General features: G+C 35.6%; 2 protein-coding genes and 1 pseudogene across 2 annotated transcripts; all 3 read left to right on the forward strand.

The window, feature by feature from the left end:
• The first annotated feature begins 14,714 nt into the window (after window positions 1-14,714).
• LOC111921446 (uncharacterized) lies at window positions 14,715-15,602 on the forward strand. Its single transcript, XM_052766361.1, has 3 exons — window positions 14,715-14,873; window positions 14,973-15,069; window positions 15,139-15,602. The coding sequence occupies exons 1-3, from the start codon at window positions 14,715-14,717 to the stop codon at window positions 15,600-15,602; spliced, it is 720 nt and encodes a 239-aa protein (XP_052622321.1).
• A 182-nt stretch (window positions 15,603-15,784) lies between these two features.
• Window positions 15,785-17,241, forward strand: LOC111921444 (uncharacterized protein At2g29880-like; annotated as a pseudogene).
• LOC111921390 (DAR GTPase 2, mitochondrial) lies at window positions 17,195-22,175 on the forward strand. The gene is made up of 8 exons (XM_052763681.1): window positions 17,195-17,884; window positions 18,087-18,191; window positions 18,789-18,866; window positions 19,340-19,496; window positions 20,257-20,327; window positions 20,441-20,537; window positions 20,742-20,890; window positions 21,887-22,175. The coding sequence occupies exons 1-8, from the start codon at window positions 17,717-17,719 to the stop codon at window positions 22,136-22,138; spliced, it is 1,077 nt and encodes a 358-aa protein (XP_052619641.1). The 5' UTR covers window positions 17,195-17,716; the 3' UTR covers window positions 22,139-22,175.
• The last annotated feature ends 257 nt before the right edge of the window (window positions 22,176-22,432 follow it).

The following is a 22,432-nucleotide window of genomic DNA, read 5'->3' on the forward strand; positions in this document are numbered from 1 at the left end:
CCGCACTTGTAGCAGCCGGAACTCCCTGCCTTGCACACCCCATCGTGCATCTTCCCACACCTACCACATCGACCGTGGCTCGGCTGACTCCTGGACCTGTGATCGGAAACCTTGGGCTTTTTGCCCGAACTGCCTGTACCCGAAACCGCCTCCGGTTTCCTCTTCTTCTCCATCACGAGATCAATCTCCCTCTCCCGAGCTCTAGCAATCATGTCATCTAGCGTTTTACAGCTGGACCGGCTCAAAAACTGGCGGATATCGCTCCGCAACATCTCATGATAATGGGCCTTCTTCATCTCCTCATCGGTTGCATACTGAGGAACGAGAAGAGCCCTCTCCCTGAACTTGGCGGTGATCTCCGCCACTGTCTCTGTAGTCTGGGTGAGGTCCTGAAACTCTCTAGCTAACTGTTGCACCTCAATAACCGGTGCAAACTCCGTCCTGAACCTGGTAGAGAAGTCAGCCCAGGTCATGGCATCCAATGCTGCGTCATCTCCAATGGTATGTCCGACCTCCTCCCACCAATCTCGTGCCCTATCCTTCAGAAGACAGGACGCCAATCTGACCTTGTCCCCCTCGGGACACCTGCTAGTGCGGAAAGCGTTGGCCACATCCGCCAATCATCTAGTACTCGCTATGGGGTCCCGCGCCCCATGATAGTCCGGATCTCCACATGTCCTGAACTCCCTAAATGTAAGGGTGCGCGACCCCATCATGGCCGCCACCTCGGCACGAAAGGTGCCCAATCTCTCATCCATCAGCTCTAGGATACCCTCCTTGATCGAACCGAAGATCACAGGAGTCTGCTCTATAATGATACGAGTAATCTCTGAAGAAAGAAACTCTCGGGTCTGCTCATCCATACGCTCGTCCCCCGAGCCTGAACCTGATCCCTCCCCGGCACCTCCACTACCGGTTGCTGGTCTCGAACGCAAAACCACCATTCTGAAACACATCACAACGACATCAGAAAACTAAAATATCTCGAGGGATCATTGATACTACAACTAGCTTCCTGGTCTTGTCTCGGCCTTCCTTGATTCGAGTACGGATCCTCTGCTTTCAGTAGTACGGGCCCATACTACCTTCCACATCTATCCGTACTTTCCTCAAGAACTACCTTGACTCCACCAAGTCACTTCTACTACTACTGATCTCTGCTACTCTCATCCTAGGCTTGCCCTAGGGAAATCTCTGACTTCACTCAACCAGTCCTCAGCTGCTGAAGGCCTCCTTATAATGCTAATTAGCCACCACGTGAATACCATCACATGCGACGAGGCTCAGATAATCCTTCAAGTAAAAGACTCATCCCTACAACGGTTGGACTCAGACAAGAGCTCCGCAATAGGGCCAAATCCAGCACTCTGAGATTATTCAACCCTGATCACATGTGGTGTAACGTATTCACCTAATGGCTAACTCCCATCACTCAGAGTCCCACAAAGCACAGAGCAAGCAGCATTCGGACACAAGAACTACTCAAGCAATTCTATCCCCATAACAAGGAAACTGTACTAGCATACAATGTTAAGCTCATACTATCAGGCATAACCTAAACAGGCTATCTTACTGCTGTCTACTCAATACTAGCATGCAATACTCATAAAGCTGAAACACATATAGCAGGCACATAAAGCATCCTCCTAGATCCTTAGTCCTATACTAGCATGCAGTTCTACTGAAACTGAAACTGAAACAGATAACTTGAATGGGTAATTTGGGAGTACTTACTTAAGCTCGGCTAGTCGCATGCACCACACCCTTATCTCGTTTAAGAAAAATTTCTTTCTTTCTAAGTGCTTTTTAAAATTCTTTTAGAAAACATTTTCCCTTTTTTAAAAAAATCTTTTATTTATTTATTTATTTATTTATTTTCCTTAGTTTGAGTTCAGATACACCCGGAAGTGTATCCGAATCCCTCAAACCAAGGCTCTGATACCAACTTGAAACGACCCAAAAATACGACCCAAAAATTTCATTTTTAATATAACCGAAAATTGTAAATCTGAGTATCATATAATAAGACCATACACTGTGTATCTCAAACCATACTCAAATACTGTAAGAAAACTGAGTCACAACTGTATCGAAACATATCTAAGAAAAACTGTATCAACTCCCAGGACAAAAACTCAAGTTGTGGTGTGTGCGATGCCATCATCCCGAGCTCTTCCCTTTGCTTGCGGAAGTACCTGAAACCAAAACTGAAACTGTAAGCACGAAGCTTAGTGAGCTCCTCCAAACTACCACATACCATGCAATAACATATAAAGCACATACTGGGGCCTTGCCCCCTCCATCGGACCGAAGTCCGAAGTTGACTGACTGGGACCTTGTCCCCTCCATCGGACCGAAGTCTGAAGCTAACTGACTGGGACCTTGTCCCCTCCATCGGACCGAAGTCCGAAGCTGACTGACTGGGACCTTGTCCCCTCCATCGGACCGAAGTCCGAAGCTGACTGTCTGGGACCTTGTCCCCTCCATCGGACCGAAGTCCGAAGCTAACTGACTGGGACCTTGTCCCCTACATCGGACCGGAGTCCGAAGCTAACTGACTGAACATAGCATAGCATAACATGTCAACTAGCGTAAACACATACATCCTGTCTGAGCCACGGAGGCGTCAAACATACTAACTACTGTATTGGACCGGAGTCCTGAAACTACTGCTAACTGAACGGGCCGGCATTGTGGCCTTAGACCCAGTTCCTACTGGAAGTAAACTCACCTCGTGAACTGGCTGCTGTGTGTATGGCTCTAGAAGCTAACTGCTGCTGCTCCGGTATCTCCTCGGCTACAAATGCATAACACACTCAATCAAACGCTAATCACTGCACTGGGGTAAAATGACTCTTTTACCCTTGGTCAAAGTCAACTCTCCTGATCAAAGTCAACTCTCCTGGTCAAAGTCAACCCACAGTTGACCTGAGTCGCCGAGTTGGGCCGCCAACTCGCCGAGTCCCTATTCTCACTTCTCAACCCTACTCGCTGCTACTCGTCGAGTATGGCATCAACTCGATGAGTTCCCTTTCGAATCTAAAACTTCAGGCAATCTGCATCCGACTCGCCGAGTTGTATGAACAACTTGACGAGTTGTTCTTCGGGCTAAGAAGATTGCCTTGGACTCGCTGAGTTGTATGAACAACTCGCTGAGTCCCTCCATTACTGAGTCTGACCTCAAACTTGCTGAGTCCACTCTACCACTCACTGGTCCCACTTGGCATCACTCAAAAAGGGAAAAATCGGGGACTCGCGACTCGACTCGCCGAGTCGTTCTTCCGACTCGCCGAGTCGCTTGCATGCAGCAACTCTAAACTCGATTCTGCTTGAATCCAGTGTATAAAACTTATAGATCTGGACTCCCTTAACTCGATTAGCACGTAAAGATTCTATCTTTACGTGCCCATATGCATCCATGAAGATAAAATGGCTCAAAAAGCATAATAAAGGCTAGATCTAGGGTTTTCATGCAAAGTATCTTCAAAAAGGCAATAGATCCGAGCTCTACAACTCCTAAATGAACAGATCTAAGGATATCTCGACCTATTAGGGCATCCATACAATCATAAGGCTTGAGAAAAGCATCAAACTAGTTCTAGAAGAGTTCTAATGGAGGTTTAAAGCATAAAAGGGGAGGAAATCCGAAGAATACCTCAATGAACTCTGATTTGCCCTTGGATCTTTGCTCTACACCTCTTCTCCTTGCTCCTTTCTTCTTCTTCTTCTTCAAGCCTTCACAATTTCACACAAGAACACTTAGATCACTCAAGGATGGATTAGGGTTTTCTCACAGCTCTCTGAGGGGTGAAGGAGGCGAGATTGGGGGGCTATAAGGTTGTTTAAATAGTGAGCAACCCGGGGATTTAGGGTTTCTTCCAGGAAGGAAGACTCGCCGAGTCCCGAATGTGGACTCGCCGAGTCGCCGACTAACACGTGCTCGAAATCCCGTCCCTACTCGGCGAGTCAGGCTATGAACTCGCTGAGTCCCTCTTGCAAACTTCTAATTAAATACTATGGAATCATCGTACCGGAGACGGGTCGTTACAGTTATACTGGTGGCCTAACATGAAAGTAGAGATTTCTACCTTCGTGAGTAAATGCCTTACTTGCACGAAGTTCATGGTCGAGTACCAGAAGCCATCAGGTCTTCTTCAACAACCGGAGATACCGGAGTGGAAGTGGGAGCGGATCACTATGGATTTCATAACTAAGCTACCCAAGACAACGGGTGGGCTGGATACCATATGGGTCATCGTCGACAGATTGACCAAGTCTGCACACTTCCTACCCATCAAAGAAACATACAAGATGGATAAACTCACAAGAACATAGATTAAGGAAATAGTACGGCTGCATGGTGTCCCTATATCTATAATCTCCGATAGAGATAGTAGGTTCACTTCGAGGTTTTGGCAATCGCTACAAAGCGCCTTAGGGACGAGGTTGGACATGAGTACAGCCTACCATCCGCAGACCGACGGGCAAAGTGAAAGGACTATCCAAACCCTGGAGTACATGTTGTGAGCCTGTGTGATCGACTTTGGTAAGGCATGGGATACCCACTTACCCCTTGTCGAGTTTTCCTACAACAACAATTATCACACGAGCATTAAGGCAACCCCATTCGAAGCCCTCTATGGCCGAAAATGTAGATCCCCTCTATGTTGGGCTGAGGTGGGTGACGCTCATTTAGCTAAAGGACGCATTCCTGAAAGCGCTCTCACGGGTCCGGAGATCATTCGAGAAACGACCGAGAAGATTGTACAGATACGTGAACGACTAAAAGCCGCTAGAGATCGACAGAAAAGCTACGCAGACAAACGGAGAAAACCCTTGGAATTCCAAGTGGGAGACCAAGTCCTTTTAAAAGTCTCTCCCTGGAAGGGCACGATATGCTTTGGCAAGCGTGGAAAGCTGAATCCAAGATACATAGGGCCTTTCGAGATTCTCGCCAGTATCGGCCCCGTAGCTTACAAACTTAATCTACCCCGCGAGCTCAGTAACATACACTCTACCTTCCACATCTTGAACTTGAAAAAGTTCCTATCTGACGAAACCCTAATAATCCCGCTAGACGAGATCGAGATCGACGAAAGCCTCAAATTTGTGGAAGAACTTGTGGAAATCATGGATCGGGAGGTCAAACGGACGAAACTAAGCCGCATCCCAATTGTGAAGGTTCGATGGAAAGCCAAACGAGGGTCGGAATTCACTTGGGAACACGAGGATCAAATGAAGCATAAGTATCCCCATCTTTTCGCATAATTATCTTGTAATAACATTATTGTTTGAACTCTAATTTCGGGACGAAATTCCCTCTAACGGGGGGATGATGTGACAACCCAAAAATTTATTCCATCATTATAACCCGTTTCCGTTAATAGAATATTCTATTGTATAAAGGTTCCGTTAATTTGGGGTAGACAAATCAATAAACGTTTTATTTTATTTTATTTTATTTTATTAACGTCGTAATGAAATAAATAAAAACACGTGAATTACCCTTCCGTTTAGTTGGAAAAAGTTTTTAATTACGACCATTTAATCAGGTAAAATTTTAAGCCCCGTTTAACGTCGGTATCGGGTAAAATTCCACCTGGCCACAAACTCAAAACCTATATAAGGGTTGAGTAGTCACCAAGTTAGAACTTTTACCACACCAGTCTCTCTCTCTCTCTACTCTCTCTCCTCAAGGCCCGATTCTCCCGAAATCCACTAGTTTCCACTCCAAACTGTAAGTACACTTACCCTAGCTTGTTCTACAAACCATTGCATGTCATTATAGCACAAAAATCATCCAAGAAGGCAAAGAGTAAGGAGTTTACGGCCCAAGAACACTCTAGGGCCGTAAACCCCTAAAAATGTGCCAAAATGGTCCCAAATCCCTTCCTTAGGCTTAGAGGCTAAGTTAGAACATACCCTAGAAATGTTTTGACCATTTAATCTTGTGTTTAGAGGCTTAAAAGAGAGTTTACGGCCCAAGAATATCCTTAGACCGTAAACTCCCTTAAACCATGCAAAATGAGCCTTTAAACTCCTAAATAGCCTTATACCTTCACTTAGAAATTGTTAGGAGTGAACAAATGACCTCAAAATCGAAGTATAGGGGTGTCCAAGAGTTCACGGCCGTAAACCATGGGGCTTACGACTGTAAACTCCCTAGGAGTGGTCCTAGGACCGCAAACTCCAAGGGAGTGCTCCTTTGGAACCTTAAACACCCCTCAAGCCTTATATATTGCCTTGGAATCCCTTCTAGAGCCACAAGAGTCTTGTAAACACACAATTACACTCCTCCCATGAGTTTACGGCCGTAAACTCACCTAAGGTGAGTTTGTGAGGAGTAAACTCCATAGTGAGGCCTAAAACTCCTTCCTTGCAACCCAATAACCTTCTAGCACTCAACCATGAAGCTTTTATTCACATTAGGATGTCTATATGTGTTTAATTAGTGTTTAAATCACTAATTACTTGTAAACAAATGCCTTCATATGTTACTAGGGTCATAAAGTGTGTCCAAGTCTTTACTTGACACCAAACGCTCATCCGATACTTCCACCCGATCTACTTGTTGCAGGTGAGTTCATACCCCTTAATTAACATTTTAAAATGTTTTTACATGTTTTAGGGGGGGGGGGGATACAAGTAAATGCAACAAGTTCTAGTTCCTAATCATATGTGATTTATAGCTTACAACCAAAAAGGATCTCTCTATGCTTTTATCTATTTGTCAATAAAACTGTTTTAAATATTCATCAAACGCATTTTCTAAATTAAATTGTTGTTAAACTATTTTCAAATTGTATTTAAATTACTTTTCTTTTAAACTATATCGACATCCATATATTTATATAAATAAGACTTGAAGGACTTAGGACCGATAACTCACCTTATTTCCTGTTCTTGTTTGATTGTGGTCTTAGGGTATATTGTTATCCGTCCGACTGTCATTGATTTCTTACTTATATATCATATATATGGTGTTAGATATGAAAGTCTTCATCTTATATAATACCTTTGTAAATCAAAGGCATGCGACTCTACACTCTATATAACTATAATAGGTATAGTTAACGCTACTGCTTGACACCTCTATCACTAGGATACCCGTTATAACTACTACTATCACGATTTTAGACACGTTTAAGAGAACCCTCTCTATACTATAACTAAAAGTTACTATACTATAATACAAGAGAATACACTAATCCAGAATATAACATACTATTCCTCTATACGACACTCTACTACGTAAATACCATGTAACCGGGGCTTCCCGAAAGGAAAGCAACACTACATGTATAGATCTATACAGGACGGACGCTATTACATCCCGAATGTTAAATTACAGTCCGAGCCGGCTAGGCCCAGGGATGGCACTACAACACTAGACTACGGATGACCGGGAAGGTTATCAGAACCTCTATAATCACTCAGTTCGGTTACATAAGAAATCTCATCTATATTCAAATTAACACACTAAGAATTAAAGACTAATCTAATTTCCCGAAGTAAATGAATATATATTGAAGTTTTCAACACTACTACAGTCAACCAGCAATACTTTTACTCATCTACGCAACTTGTATGAAACTTACTACCTTATTTTTAGCAATGATAGTTTCAATGAAAATACTTTTACACACTCAAAGGATTTAACTTACACATATCTAAATCTGGAAAATATAGGATTTTCTAAGGATTTCTACTACTCTTAACATTCATTTCAACTCATATATTAATTGATTGTAAACACTTTTATGCAAAATAAGACACATAAAATCTTATAAACGCACCAGCTTTATGCTGATACTCGTTTTCAAAATAACTTGTATCCTCAGGTCAAAGATAGACAGGTACTGGTGTAGCTTTTGAGAAGATGGAGCATATAGAAGACCCATCTTTTATTTTTGTTATACTTTTGGTGTCTATTAACTGTATAGAACACGTTTGTGTTTAAATCACTATATTAATGCAATAGTTGTTGTCGCTTGTTTTTACTATTATACAATTGTTATGATACTGTACATGATGTCCTCCACCCCAGAACGTATTCCGCCGTTCTCGGTTTTGGGATGTGACACATTTGTTGGCATAATGACCCATCCTCCTACACTTGAAACATGTCAACTCTTCGCCAGACTTCCCAGAGTGCTTATTCTTGCACTGCTCACACCATTTTGCTTCCCTTTCACCTCCTCCAAACTTCTTGGAACCAGACTTCGAGAATATTCTCTTCTTGTTGGATCTTGATGATCCCTTAAACTTCCTCTTTTCGCCTACATCAGCTCTTTCTAGACCCTTTCCCCTAATCTGGGTCTCCTTGTTCCTTGCTGACCACATGGCCTCCTTTAGAGTCCTTGATATCTTTACCATTGGACTATAGTCTTCTGGTAGTCCATTATGAAATTTGTCAACCTTAGCGAGCTCGATAGGGACCAAATGAGGTACTAGCTTCATCTTCTTAGTGAAAGTGGTAGCATACTCACTAACACTCATATTTCCCTTCTTCAGATTTTCGAAACCATTGTTGATTTCCAAAAGATCTCTTTCAAAGCAATACTCTTTCTTCAACTGTACAAGGAAATCCTCCCATGACATCCTTTTCGCTTCACCCCTTGGCATCGAGTCTGCCAACAAATTCCACTAGCTCAGCAGTCCTATTTTCAACTGTCGAATTGCGTAGATCGTCTTCTGCCTCTTAGTACAGTCACAACTGTTGAACACTATCTCCATATCAGATATCTAGTTCATAACTTGTACAGGTGTTGGGTTATCAGATAGGTTGGGTGGTTTCGCTGCCATGAAGTCCTTATACTTGACATCATTTCCTTCATTCGGTTCCATAGGGTCATTCCTTCTGACCACTCAGGGTTCTACACGACTGACAGTACTACAATAGTTTCCTTCTTCTGACTGTTCCTCTTCCAACCTTCTTTGCACAACGGGTGCAGTAGGTTTAAGAAAAAAATGCTTAATGCATTAAGTGGGTTGGCAGACTAAAGAACTCGATGAGTTCATATGTGAACTCGGTGAGTTGGGTTGGGGTTGCCCCGATTCTGTTGAGAACCAGAAGAACTCGAAGAGTTGTAGGAAAACTCAACGAGTTAATGGGTTACTCGACAAGTTGGGTCAACTCGGAGCGTTGAATTTGACTTTGACCAAGGTTGACTTTTAAGGGTTTGAAGGGTTGAGTTGAATATAAGGAGTTGTTTATGTTTAGGGATTTGGTAGAGCTAATACTCGGAGCTTGGACCTATTCAGCTACAGTTTGCATTGAGGTGAGTCTCCTTACCATACCAATGGGTATAAGGCACCAAGGTCGACCGATGTTGTTAGCAGTAGTAGTTATTTGCGAGTATTCTATCAATGTGTTATGTATCTATATGACGACCATGTGGGGGTCCCAATGGTACCCAGTATAAAACCTTGGAGGGTTTCCATGGCATCCTTATATATTGCATGTATGGCTTATATGACTTGTATGTCATTTCTTTTGATTAGTAAAGACCATGTGGGGGTTCCCATAGCAGTTAGCTAAGACCATGTGGGGTTTCCCATGGCAGTTAGTTAAAACCATGTGGGTGTTCCCATGACAGTGGGCTAAGACCATGTAGGGGTTCCCATGACACATGGTGTAAGACCCTAGAGGGTTTCCATGACATCCTTATATGTTGTATGCATTGCTTATATGGTTGATATGGTTTATGTGATTGTGTGGGTTATGTTATGGGGAACTCACTAAGCATTAGCTTACACTTTGTTGGTTGTTTCAGGTACTTCAAGATCTAAGGGCAAGAGTCCGGCATGATGGTGCGGCAGGCACTCTCTGGCATTTTATTTGGGACACTCTAATGTTATGAATAAATTAATTGATGTATGGATTTTGAAAACAAATGTGCTTGTGAAATTTTATAATTAATGAAAATGTTTTCGTTATTTAAATGAAAAAAAAATTTATTGGAAAATTTGGGCTGTTACGTCCATCTTTTTTGCTGCTAGGTTCCAAAATCGTTTCACTTTGTTTAAGTTCATTTTTGAATAATTCAATCACAAGGATGAATAATTTCTTGGTTTAATTTCGTTCTTTAATGATTCAACCAAGGTTTTGTTTTTCTTTCGTTCCTTCCTGTGTGAGATAAAACTTGACCGTTGTTTTTTCTCCAAATTTGCTTGAATAAAACTTAATTGTCAGTGGTGTCATTTAATTGAAGGTGTTTGTTGGCTATCAATCTATTTCAATTTGTTTGTACTTTTACATGTAGAGAAAGTGTTTGAAGAAATGCTAGAATGAAATGTTTTTTTTAATTAAAGACAAATTATTTGATTCAAATGAACAATTGTCTATTGATGTTGAATTTGCTGATTTTCAATTACAAAACTAGTGAATTTCATGCTTATTTGATAGAAATATTATTAGTTTTATCAAGTTTGATGAAGTTGTTTTTCAAATTCTAAGAAAACATATGTTGTAACTTCAAGTTGTTGCTCTATACATACTTCAACTTAAAAAGATCGGTATAAATGGAAAGCTTACCGGATATGCAAGGCCCATAAAGAAAAGAAAGATGGCAAGAAAGGAACAATGTTTTTTCATTATTGTTTCTTTATTACCAAAGCTTCACATATGTTTGGTTTTTAATTTTGTTTGTATGTTTTTATTTATCTTTTTTTTTTCAAAAACATTTTGTACAGACGTAGCATTTTTGGAATTTAAAAGCAGTTTGAATCAATTAATTATTTTTATTTATGTATGAATATTGTTTTGAATTTGCAATTATTTATAAGAGTAATTGAGACAATTAAAAATCCTTTTAATTTAAAAAAACGGTTCATTTAAATTTCGGTTTATATTAACATTCTGCAGACATTAAAAAAGCAAATAGTCTTCTTCTAACAGACTACTACAGATGTTTGATCTATCTCTTATTCTGCAGATGCTTGTAGATCTGTTCCGTAAACTGTAGACGTTTTACTTTTTAAAAAACAAATAGGACCTTACACCTTTTGCTATTAAAAGTCGTTTACAAAAATATACATATTAAATTATATAGCTATATATATATAAAAAAAAAAAAAGAAAAAAAACTCGTTTTTCTAAACTGATACTTCCACTGATATTTTTTATATATCCACTGATTTTATAGGAATTTGACAATTATGCCCCTGAGTTTATTTTTCAAATGCAAAATTTTAGGTAATGTTTGTTTTTTGTTTGTAGATCTGCATGACCTCTTCTGTCTGCACCGTGCAGACCATGCGCATACATTAGCTTTCGCATACTGTTTGTTTTTTTGAAGATTACAGACCTAAAAATGTCTGCGCGCCCTCTTCTTGGCGCAAATGTGGACCATAGTCTTCTAACATCTTTAGACATCTTCTAGTCTAAAAAAACATATATATATATATATATATATATATATATATATATATATATATATATATATATATATATATATCTTTGTTTTTTTAAGTTTTTTTTTTAATTTATATTTTTTCCAACTTTATTAATGATAAACAATTTGTAAAAGAAATTACAAATTTAAAAAAAAAACGTTCGACGATACAAGCATGATATTTTTGACAAATTTATAAATAAAGATTTATTACAATAATAGTCGTTGAAGTTGTTTATATAAATATGAAAAAAAAATCATAATATATTCTTATATTTTTTTGCCAAATTTTGTAAAACATTATTTAATACAGTATCGTCAATTTCTCGAGAAAATATGTTTTTAATGGATTTAATTAAAAAAATCGAAGTTTATTTCCATCCATTTATGTATCAAATTCTTTGATCGCTAATTATAATGTTTAGTTATAACTTTACAACCAAAGTTGTTGGTTTTTATCAAATATATACGTTAATTCATACTATTTTTATTTTTATTTTTTATACAATAATACATAAAAGCTGATCTAGATTCGTTAATTATTTATAACAAAGTCATAAAAATATTAAAAAAATCACTTAGAAGTTTAAAAAATTTGTTTATTTAGATTTCAGTTTATTTTAGTAGTCCGTAAATGTTAAAAAAAAACAAGCAGTCTTCTTTTTCAGATTGCAGACGTTTCGTTCACCTCTTCTACTGCAGAGCTCTACAGATGTGGTTCGCAGACTGCATACATTTTTTCTCAGAAAAAACAAACAGCACCTTAGTAAACCATTATACCAAACCAAGAACCACGCAAACGCCACTACAGTTCTTCCTCATCTGCTTAACTTGTTGTTCGTGATGCTCTCTTCGAATAATACGCTCCACTTCTAAAACCCCATTTCAGATCGTCCGTACAAAAAACAATCGACATATAATTCACCTCTTTCCCTCACGGGTCTTACTCAAGCGATGCCAAAAATCCCAACCAATTTCATTAGATTATTCTAAGACGATTGCCTGAATCAGAACTTTCGTTCTTCTCCTTTCACCGGAAACATCTCTTACGCCCCGCTCCTGAGTATCACTTAACGAAAAAAGAGAACGGAATTGAGAGGATTTGGAAGGAAAACAGAGAAGTTTGGTTGCTCCCTGGTTTTGTTTTTTAGAAGAGAAAAGAAGAAGAGAACGGATTTTAGAGGAATTGTATCGTTCCAAACTTTCCTCCCAAATTGGGAGGAATTGGAGAGAAAGAAACCCATGGAAGATAAAAAGTTAGCTTATGACGAAAATACCCTTAGCCTGATGATAAAAGGATACGTTCCCTGTCTTGATCGCCTTGCCTTCTGCCTTCTCTGTAACAACTGGTACGCATCTTACTCTTATGCTGTTTTTTTTGTTATTCTTCTGTTTCGAGATAAAAAAAACAGCTTCAAACTAGTTTTTTTTTGGAGATATTCTGTTCTTGATCATCTTTCTTGTCTTTTGTTTTTGGTTATTCTTCCGTACCTAATTTCTTTTGTACATAATTTCTTCTTATAAGCAACAACCGTTTTCATATTTGAAGTAAAAAGGGCAAAATTTGAAATAGATATCAGCAAATTTGTTTTTCCTTTGTACTCACAGTACTAAATAGATATCAACAAATGGGCAGAAATATATAGAAAGAAAGATAACAATTATGTAGAAAGAAAGATAACAGTTGTTTTTCCTTTTTGTGGTTTTCCCAGATATACCCTTTTTATTCAGTCACTTAAGCAATTAAGAAACTATAAGTTGGTTTTTCAATAAGTTCAATTAACTAAAAGCATGGAAAAACAAAAACACACACATATTGTTAACATATAAGTCTTAAATTCAATATTAAAATTTAATTTTTTTTGTACATGCTTAAGTACTTATTGTTTGTTGTAGATGTATAATCGGATTTAATTTTATTTTTTGGTATTTTGATTTCAAATAGACAAGAAGAATGTGATCTAGATTTCTGGATTCTTTCATATCCAAACACATCCTAGGTTTAAAGATCTATAATTAGACTAAAAAATTAGTTAAAAACAATTAAATTATAGATTTTGTTTTAGGAAATTTTATATTTAAGTGAGACAAAATTTATATGCAAAGATGCAAGAAATTCACATGAAGTCAATGTTTCTAGTCTTACATATATATTTATTTATTATATTTATATATGAAGTTCTGAAAATTGGAGTTAACTATTAAATAGAGAATGTAGTTGTTTTAGTGGAAGATTAAACAACTGGAGTTTCCATGCTAAACCACATGTATGTTACCTATGCTTACAAATGTTTTATTTATTTACTAGGTGTAAGACCCGTGTACTACACGAGTTTATTAAAAATACAAATTTAATATCAATATTTAAACATTAAATTTAATATCAATATCAATTTTAGAGCTCTCATTAATTATGACATTTATTTCATTATAAATATATCAATTCTTTTTCAAGGAAACATTTATTTCTCTCAATATTATAACCGAAATAAGTTATGATATGTGAACAAATCAGAAAATTACATGTGGAAATAAATAAATTCTAAAAATCTATTAAAATGCCATGTGTCCAAATCAATGAGGACATGACATGTGGCAGAAAATGAGTTTTATTTATTAGTATAGATTTATTAAAAGTATAAAAAGACAACCAATCTTAATCTATGAAGATGTTCTTAACCTAAATACTTAGTTTAAGGTGATGTGGGTAGTTGTTTATTTATACAATAAAAGTTCCATCACAGTACTAAATAATTGTTTCTTTAATAAATAAATAGAATCATACATTATAATTAGCAAATGTATATAGTTCATATATAGTCCTTATAAAAAAAGTAAATATTGTTGTTTATCAATGTTGTTTAAATTTAACTCAAACTATTTGATCATGTATCAAAAAAAGGGATTAGTTCATATATAGTCCTTATGGATACTCCGGTACTCAACCCTGCTCATGCTTTAAGAGCCCGACAATTGCAAGTCGTTAACTTGATTTGCTTGTTGTTGACTTTTATTACATAACGTAATATCGCCAACAAAAAGCGGGTTAGGTTACCCACTAGAAAAGTTATTTTAGAAAGACAAGTTGTACGGGAAGAGTTGCTACACAATCTTTTAGAAGGTGGTCAATGTCGTGACCTTATTCGTATGAGTGAAAATGCTTTTAGGAGATTGTGTGAAATCTTACAAACTATAGGTGGTCTACGACGTACGCAACACATGTCCGTTGAGGAACATGTTGCTAGACTTTTGCATATTGTAAGTAATGATTTGCGAACTCGGTTTACCTCGTGGATGTATCGTCGCTCTAGATCAACAATGAGTAGGTGCTTCCATAGAGTATTACGATCGATTATAGCAATAGAAGGTCTTTATATTCAGCAACCTACAGGTGATGTTGTTTCGAGAGAAATTCAAGAAAGTAGGAGATTTTATCCTTTTTTCAAGGATTGTATAAGGGCAATAGATGGAACACATGTTCGTGTCCATGTGCCTAATAGAGATGCCCCTTGATACCGTGGTCGTAAGGGATACCCGACAATAAATGTATTAGCTGCTTGTATATTTGATTTGAAGTTTACATATGTGTTAACGGGCTGGGAGGGTACTGCATCAGACTCGAGAATAATAAAAAACGCATTTACTAGAGATGATAAACTACTAATTCCATCAAGTAATTTATTAAACCAATGTAATTTCAATATCTAATATTTTTCAATAATATTGATTAAGCTCTTTACAGGTAAATATTTTTTAGTAGATGGGGGTTTGCCTTATGCAAATAAACTAATGGCACCATATAAAGGTGTTAGATATCATTTAAAAGAGTTCTCCATGCGGGGTCCCCAAAATTCTAAAGAGTTGTTTAATCTTCGTCATGCTTCCTTACATAACACCATTGAGCGAGCTTTTGGTGTCCTTAAAAGAAGGTTTCCTATCATTCGAAGTACAACGGAACCATTTTACTCTTGTGAAACACAATCTGCCATATTTTTGGCATGTTGTATTCTACACAACTTTTTATTAGATGAAGACCGCGACATAAATCTTGAAGATGGAGTGATGCAGGAGATCTTAAACGGACCACAAGAGCAAGATCGTCGTAATTCAATAGAAACAGACGAGGATAATAGTAGGGCATATCAACTAAGGAATTCAATTGCAAATGAAATGTGGGCAAATTATTTGGCACATTCAAACAATTAAATTAATATGTAAAACTAGTTTCATATTGATACATTTTGTTTTCAATTTCACATTGTATTGAGGATTGGTTTTTGAGATTAATTATGTGATGTACCCTCCATATTTTTCATTAGTATTATGCTTCGTATTGTGGTCTAACAATGTATGATTCTTTAATTTTTATTCCTATGTGCAAAGTCATCATGAGAAAACAGGAAGCTAGTGGTAGTGAAAAGGAACAAGTTAAATGGTCAGATAAAATGGATTATGCATACATCAAAGCGATGATTAAACAACAAGAGATAGGCAATAAGGTGAATGGTAGTTTTACACCAACTGCATATGCTCAAATGGTTGAGGAGTTGAACACAGAGCATCAAATGGATATTACCAAAAGTCATTTGAAGAATCGCTACAAAACCTTAAAAAACATTTTTCGCAATGGTACGATTTGTTTAGGGGAATTTCATTGAGCGGGTTCTCTTGGAATTCGTCTACTCAACTAATAGAAGCGGAGGAAGAAGTATGGGATGATTTAATAAATGTAAGTGTTCCTTTTATGTCTATGTTATTTTTTTTTTTAAATATTTTATGTTATCGTTTGCAATATTAATTATTTTTTGTGTTGTTACACAGTCAAAACCTGAGGCTGCGTTGTTAAGGACAAAAAAGATTGCAAACTTCGATGATATGTTGGTATTATTTGCAAGGGATAGGGCATCTGGTGCACATGCTGAAACAGCGAAAGAAAGAAATGACCGATTAAATAAAAATGAAAAAAAAAATCAATTTGAAACAATTAAAGAAGTTGATGACTTGTTAGCTAACAATGAAATTCATTTGGAGAACGAATATGTTGATCTTGATGATGACATTCAGGGTGTTATTCCAACTCCGTTTTCACAAGGACAGTCTTCAGGTGCAAAGAAGTGTAAGAATAAAAAGAAGAAATTTGAAGAAGAAGAAGAAGATTTTAACTCAAAGATAATGAAATCGGTTGATAATGTGGCTGGTGCTATCAGGGATGGTAATATAATATTTGATAGAGCTTATCCTCGGGAGTATATAGGGGACGAAATTTATAGAGAATTGGAGTTGGTGGGTTTGGAACCCCATGAATTACCGAGTGCTCTAAATTTTTTGGCAACAAATCAAGCAAAAACTAGGACATTGTTCAGTTGTCCCTTCAGATACGGATGAGTGTCCTCAAAGATATGATGGATGCACGATCGAATACTTTGGCTATGTTTGGCGGACTAGCTGAAAAGCTAGCTGTTAGCTGAAAAGCTAGATGATGGCTGAAAAGCTAGCTGATAGCTGAAAAGCTAGCTGATAAAAAATAATGTTTGGTAAAACTAGCTGAAAAGCTAGTTGAAATATATAAAATTACATAAAAGGACATGTAAGAATATGTGTTTCTATAATTAATTAAGGGGTGTATTTGGAAAATTTTAAAAAAGCTCCTAAAAAGCTAGTCTAAGTAGCTTTTCAAAAAGCTAGCTTATCAGCTACTTTTTGGCTTACCAAACACGACAACATAAAAATGCTCGAAAAATAAGCTACCTTAGCACGCCAAACATTTTCGTTCGTTCGGTTTTTTTTTTTTTAATGAACTCGGCAGGGTGTTACAGCATCAGGAAGCCCAACTACCCAAGGATAGCTTGCGAGTGCGAGTGGTAATGGATGATTGAAAGGAGTTTGTACAAGTCTTCTGCAATTAAGCTAGAGCCAGCTTGAGGAATTAGAAATCATTGACAGAGTAATTTTACGATTAGGATTAGCATATCAGGCTAAACGAGAGGAAACCAATAATTTATGTCAGTGTTCTTAGCCCTTGTTCATACAATTTCTCCACCACACTGATATGTTCCTTTGTGGATTCCATTACTGGATGTGAAGAAGAAGTGGGAGATAGCAGGTGGTGGTCGGCACTAGTAAAGAAAGAGAAGTTGGATATGGGCTTAATTTGGATGCGAGATCGAGAGCGAAAAAACTAAAGGTGTTTGCATTTGAGTAACAATTACAGTTTAAATATAAATAAAGGTATAATTGTCAATTTCATTAAAAAATCGTTGGAACTTAACCATGAAACCACTTGAACTTTGTCCTCGAGGCACCTCAAAATCCTGATAACAATGGTGGGAACGACTAGTTTTGTTAAAAAATTGGGGATTTCAGTTATGAAAGTCTCAGAAAGCAAATCTTCAAGTTGGTGGTATAACCATCACATGCGTGCTGCATCTCGTGCCATTTTAGAGCGAATCCCACTTGTCGATCTTGTCCTTGAAGTTAGAGACGCTAGGGTAAGTTCCATGATTCCATCGCTTTTTTTTTAACGGATACCAACTGTTCGATGAAATGTCTCAGAGAAGTACCTTGGATCCTTGGCCTTTTTCCTTTTTTGAATTACCGACCTTTCATTATTTGGTTGAGCGATTACTGTATGAACTTGTTTTTCTGTAATTTACATAGCCCTATAAAACTCGCTTCATGTATTCTTTTCAGATTCCAATGTCCTCAGAGTATGCGCAATTGAGAAAGTTTCCATCTTCCTCAAAGAACATTATCGTACTGAACAAAATGGATCTTGCAAGTCACTCAAAAACTAAGGTGATAGATTCTTTTGAAATTATTACTTTTTTTTTTTTTGCTTTAACTTGCTTCTACATGATTTGCTTATGAATGTTAGTATGTTACACAGCTTATGATAACATACATTCACAATCTTTAATGTTAGGGCTAAATTCAAGAATTAGCAACATTGTATATACAATTCTTTTTTCTTGTTAATACATTTTACTTTGAAACATATACCCATTATAGCTTTTTATTTGGATAACATTCTTATAAATGGATGGATTTTTCAAAAGTACAATGTTGTAATAGATAAACGAAAGTAGGATTTTATAATAAACTAATCAATGTAAATTCATTACAATTTTTCTTTAATCATAATACATGAGTGATTGAATTCATGCTAAAACTTTATCATCTTAAAATAAAACCAACAATCTCATACTTAACTTGAAGAAGAATCAATCCACTTACTAAAATTCAATTTACAACCTTTTGTAACAACTTAATAAAAATAATGGAATCACTTTCTTCGTATAAGAGTAGCTAATATTTACACATTATATGTAGTTATTTGTTCTTCAACTATTGTATGTTCCTAATTATACTTCTTTTATTTTCCTAACCTTATAGGAATGGATGGAATACTTTAAGGAGCTAAATTACATACCTTATGCTATAAATTCTCATAACAAGGACAATATCAAAGAGGTAGCTTCAAACACATTCTTTCTTTACTTTTTATTTATCATTTTGAATTTCAATTCCAATGTGGATTGGGCTTCTATTGGGCCCCTGTGTATCTTACTTTTTGAGCCAGCTCAGAGGTTGCCAGAAGAATAACCGTTTTGAAGAAATTATATGGTTTTACTTGGGAAAATCTTTAGAAAAGTCCCAAACTTTTGGGAAAAGTTTCAATAAAGTCCTAAAAGTTTGTTTTTGAACAGAAAAGTCCTGATTATTTTACATTTTGACCAAATTAACGAAAAAGTCATTTATTATATTTGAACAACAAATGACAGATTATATGATTTTCTCAAAATAATGAGACTTTTCTGTTCAAAAAGTAGGACTTTTTTGAAAGTTTTCCTAAAAGTTTGAGACTTTTCTGTAGATTTCCCGTTTTACTTGGATTTTTTTTTTTTTTTTTTTTTTTTTTTTTTTCTAAATGTATATATTTGTAGTTTCTAAACTTTTTACAAGCAAGAATTAGAGACATAAGAAGGAGTACAGATTCTAGTAACACTCAAACAACTACAATAATGCTTGTTGGTATTCCAAATGTTGGGAAATCGGCTTTTGCAAATTCCTTACACCAGATAGGAAGAATTAGTGCCACAGGTAATTTTAATTTTTTTGTTACACACACAAAAGTGTGTTTTAAGGGGTAATCACAAAAATGAGTAGAATATGATGTGATATTTGACAAATTGACCACCTTTTTGACCAATAGCATAAAATAAAAGTTTTTGTTTTCGAAAAAAAATAAATTTGGAAACTATATTGTGAAAAAATTATATTTTACATGTTTAATGAATCAATGGGTTTCTTTACTATTAAGGTTCAAGGTCAGGGGTATTTTGGGAATTTTTTTGTCAAGAATTCAAGTTAGAAGCACTCTGTATTAGGTGCATGTGCTGTATTAGGTGTATGTGCATTTGCATGTTTAATGAATCAGTGGATTCTTTACCAATAAAGTTTAAGTACAGGGGTATTTTGGGAATTTTTTTCATGAATTCAAGTTAGAAGAACTTTGTGTCAGGTGTATGTGCATTTGCATGTTTAATGAATCAATGGGTTTCTTTACTATTAAGGTTCAAGGTCAGGGGTATTTTGGGAATTTTTTTGTCAAGAATTCAAGTTAGAAGAACTCTGTATTGGGTGTATGTGCATTTGCATGTTTAATGAATCAATGGATTCTTTACCAATAAAGTTTAAGTAAAGGGGTATTTTAGGAATTATTTTCAAGAATCCAATTTAGAAGAACTCTGTATTAGTATTTGTTGTAATGGATCCTAGTTTCAAGGAATGCTTTTTTTTTTCTCCTGAATGTAAATATATTTTTGGTTGCTTCTAATATTTTAATTATTTATTTTTTAAGAAAAAGGGAAGTTAAAACATGCCACTGTGAGTCCACATCCTGGAGAGACAAAAAATATCACAAGTTTCAAGGTATAATTTATATATTTCCCTAATGAGAAACAATATGAAATTACATTTTTATTTCTTCCTTCAACTTCAAGTTTAATATATTTATTATTTATATAATAATATTTTAATTTCAGATTGCTAGCAATCCCAATATCTATATCTTGGACACCCCTGGGATTTTGCCTCCTGAGATTCTTGATGCTGAAATCTCTTCTAAATTAGCTTTAACTGGTAAAAAGTTATGGAATTGCTATAATTAGAAAGAAATAAATTTAGGATTTTATAATACACAAAATATATATATATATATATATATATATATATATATATATATATATATATATATATATATATATATATATATATATATATATATATATATATATATATATATGAAAGTACATTGCTAATTATGGATTGATCTTATAAATGTAGGAGCTCTTATTGACTCTGTGGTTGACCAATCAATGCTTGCTCATTACTTCCTCTCAATATTAAACTTTAGTGATGAATATAAAAAGTGGAAGAATATTTCCACTATGGATAAAAAAGAGAATCAAATTATAAACGATGATCATACACAGGTATATTTATTTTTTATTTTTTTATAGTAATTTTATCATCATATGAAAATCCTAGTATTATGTTATCAATCAGGATTGATTTTAATATAGGGTTAATCTCATAAAAGACCTTATATTTTGTGTTTATTTTTTTCGGATTAAACCTCAACTTTATTTTTTTTACAAAAAACCCATCAAATTTTTTTTTTCCGAAAAAAACCCTCGACCTTCTAACTGTTTCTGAAAAAACCCTAAAACACCCTCACATTTTACAAGTTTTTTTTGGAAAGAAATGACTAAAAGGGTTAGATAGGAAAAAAGGGTTAATATCATAAAAAACCTTATATTTTGTGTTTTTTTTTTCCAGATTAAACCTTAAATTAAATGTTTGCCTGAAAAAGATCTTACATTTTTTCATTTTTTCCGATCTGACCCTTTTAGTCATTTTTTTTCCAAAGAAATTGTAAAATGTGAGGTTTTTTTCGAGAAAAAGTAAAAAAGTTCGAGGGTTTATTTGGAAGCAGTTAGAAAGTTAAGGGTTTTTCTTTTCGGAAAAAAAAGTAAAGTTGAGGGGTTTTTCCGAAAAAATGAAAAAAATACAAGGTCCTTTTCTTGCAAACAACACAGTTGAGGTTTAATCCAGAAAAAAAATACAAAATATAAAGTCTTTTATGAGATTATCCCTTTTAATATATTTGTTTATCATTGAATTTTACTTTCATTCCTTTCTATTTATCTCCCAATAAAAATGCAGAATTTTGGGTTTTGTTAAGTTTCATTCTAATTTCCTTTTTCCTTATTTTTTTCTTCCATTGTGAAACTTTTTCAAGTAAATTACAGAAATGGTCCCTGTGGTTTGCCATTTTCCTGAAATCAGTTCCCTAAAAGATTTTTTCTTGCAAAACAACCCTTATTGCATGGTTTCATTGTGGTTTTGGTCCATCCAAACAATAAACAAGTGGGATGCTATAATAAAAAAAAATATATAAATTTAAAAAATTTAATATTTTGGTTTAGGATTGTGTGGTGCAATCTGTTCGTGGAGCTTTATTTCAAGAGATTGCATCTTTCAAAGGTAAAATGAAAGATGAGAAGGATATGATACAACTCATTGAAGCACAATTTACAACACTTAGAAAAGCTTTCAATGTGAGTTTAGATTCGTTTGAAGATGCTAATAGCATAGTTGCCACTAAGCTTATTAATTTGTATCGAACGGGGAGACTTGGTCATTATACTTTAGATACACTTCCAAGGACTTGTGAATAGTAATTTATATAGAAGATTTGATTAGACTTTATAGTTATTTCATGGGTGATGATGTTTGCTTTGGAATTTTATTTATTTTTGATTGTATAATCATTTTTGTCATGGCACATGTTGAAATAGATTTTAAGAACATTTAAATGTTGCAATCATCTAGGAAAGACAAACATGGTTATCAAGATAAATTGTGTATACTATATATATAATGAATAAGATTTTGCTATTTCAATGTATTTAAGCATAAAATGAATAAGATTTTCCTATTTATTTTAATTTTCATGTGTTTGCATAATCATT

Source organism: Lactuca sativa, chromosome 1 (assembly GCF_002870075.4).
Source record: "Lactuca sativa cultivar Salinas chromosome 1, Lsat_Salinas_v11, whole genome shotgun sequence".
In the NCBI taxonomy this organism is placed as follows: Eukaryota; Viridiplantae; Streptophyta; class Magnoliopsida; order Asterales; family Asteraceae; genus Lactuca; species Lactuca sativa.

What these genes read in the sequence shown, in the direction of transcription:
- LOC111921446 (XM_052766361.1), top strand. Translation starts at nt 14,715, where the DNA reads ATGAGTAGGTGCTTCCATAGAGTATTACGATCGATTATAGCAATAGAA. An exon ending in GGGCAATAGATGGAACACAT is followed by an intron (nt 14,874 to 14,972) that starts GTTCGTGTCCAT and finishes TTTGATTTGAAG; the next exon opens with TTTACATATGTGTTAACGGG. An exon ending in TAAACTACTAATTCCATCAA is followed by an intron (nt 15,070 to 15,138) that starts GTAATTTATTAA and finishes AGCTCTTTACAG; the next exon opens with GTAAATATTTTTTAGTAGAT.
- LOC111921390 (XM_052763681.1), top strand. Translation starts at nt 17,717, where the DNA reads ATGGTGGGAACGACTAGTTTTGTTAAAAAATTGGGGATTTCAGTTATG. An exon ending in TTGAAGTTAGAGACGCTAGG is followed by an intron (nt 17,885 to 18,086) that starts GTAAGTTCCATG and finishes TATTCTTTTCAG; the next exon opens with ATTCCAATGTCCTCAGAGTA. An exon ending in TAAACGATGATCATACACAG is followed by an intron (nt 20,891 to 21,886) that starts GTATATTTATTT and finishes ATTTTGGTTTAG; the next exon opens with GATTGTGTGGTGCAATCTGT.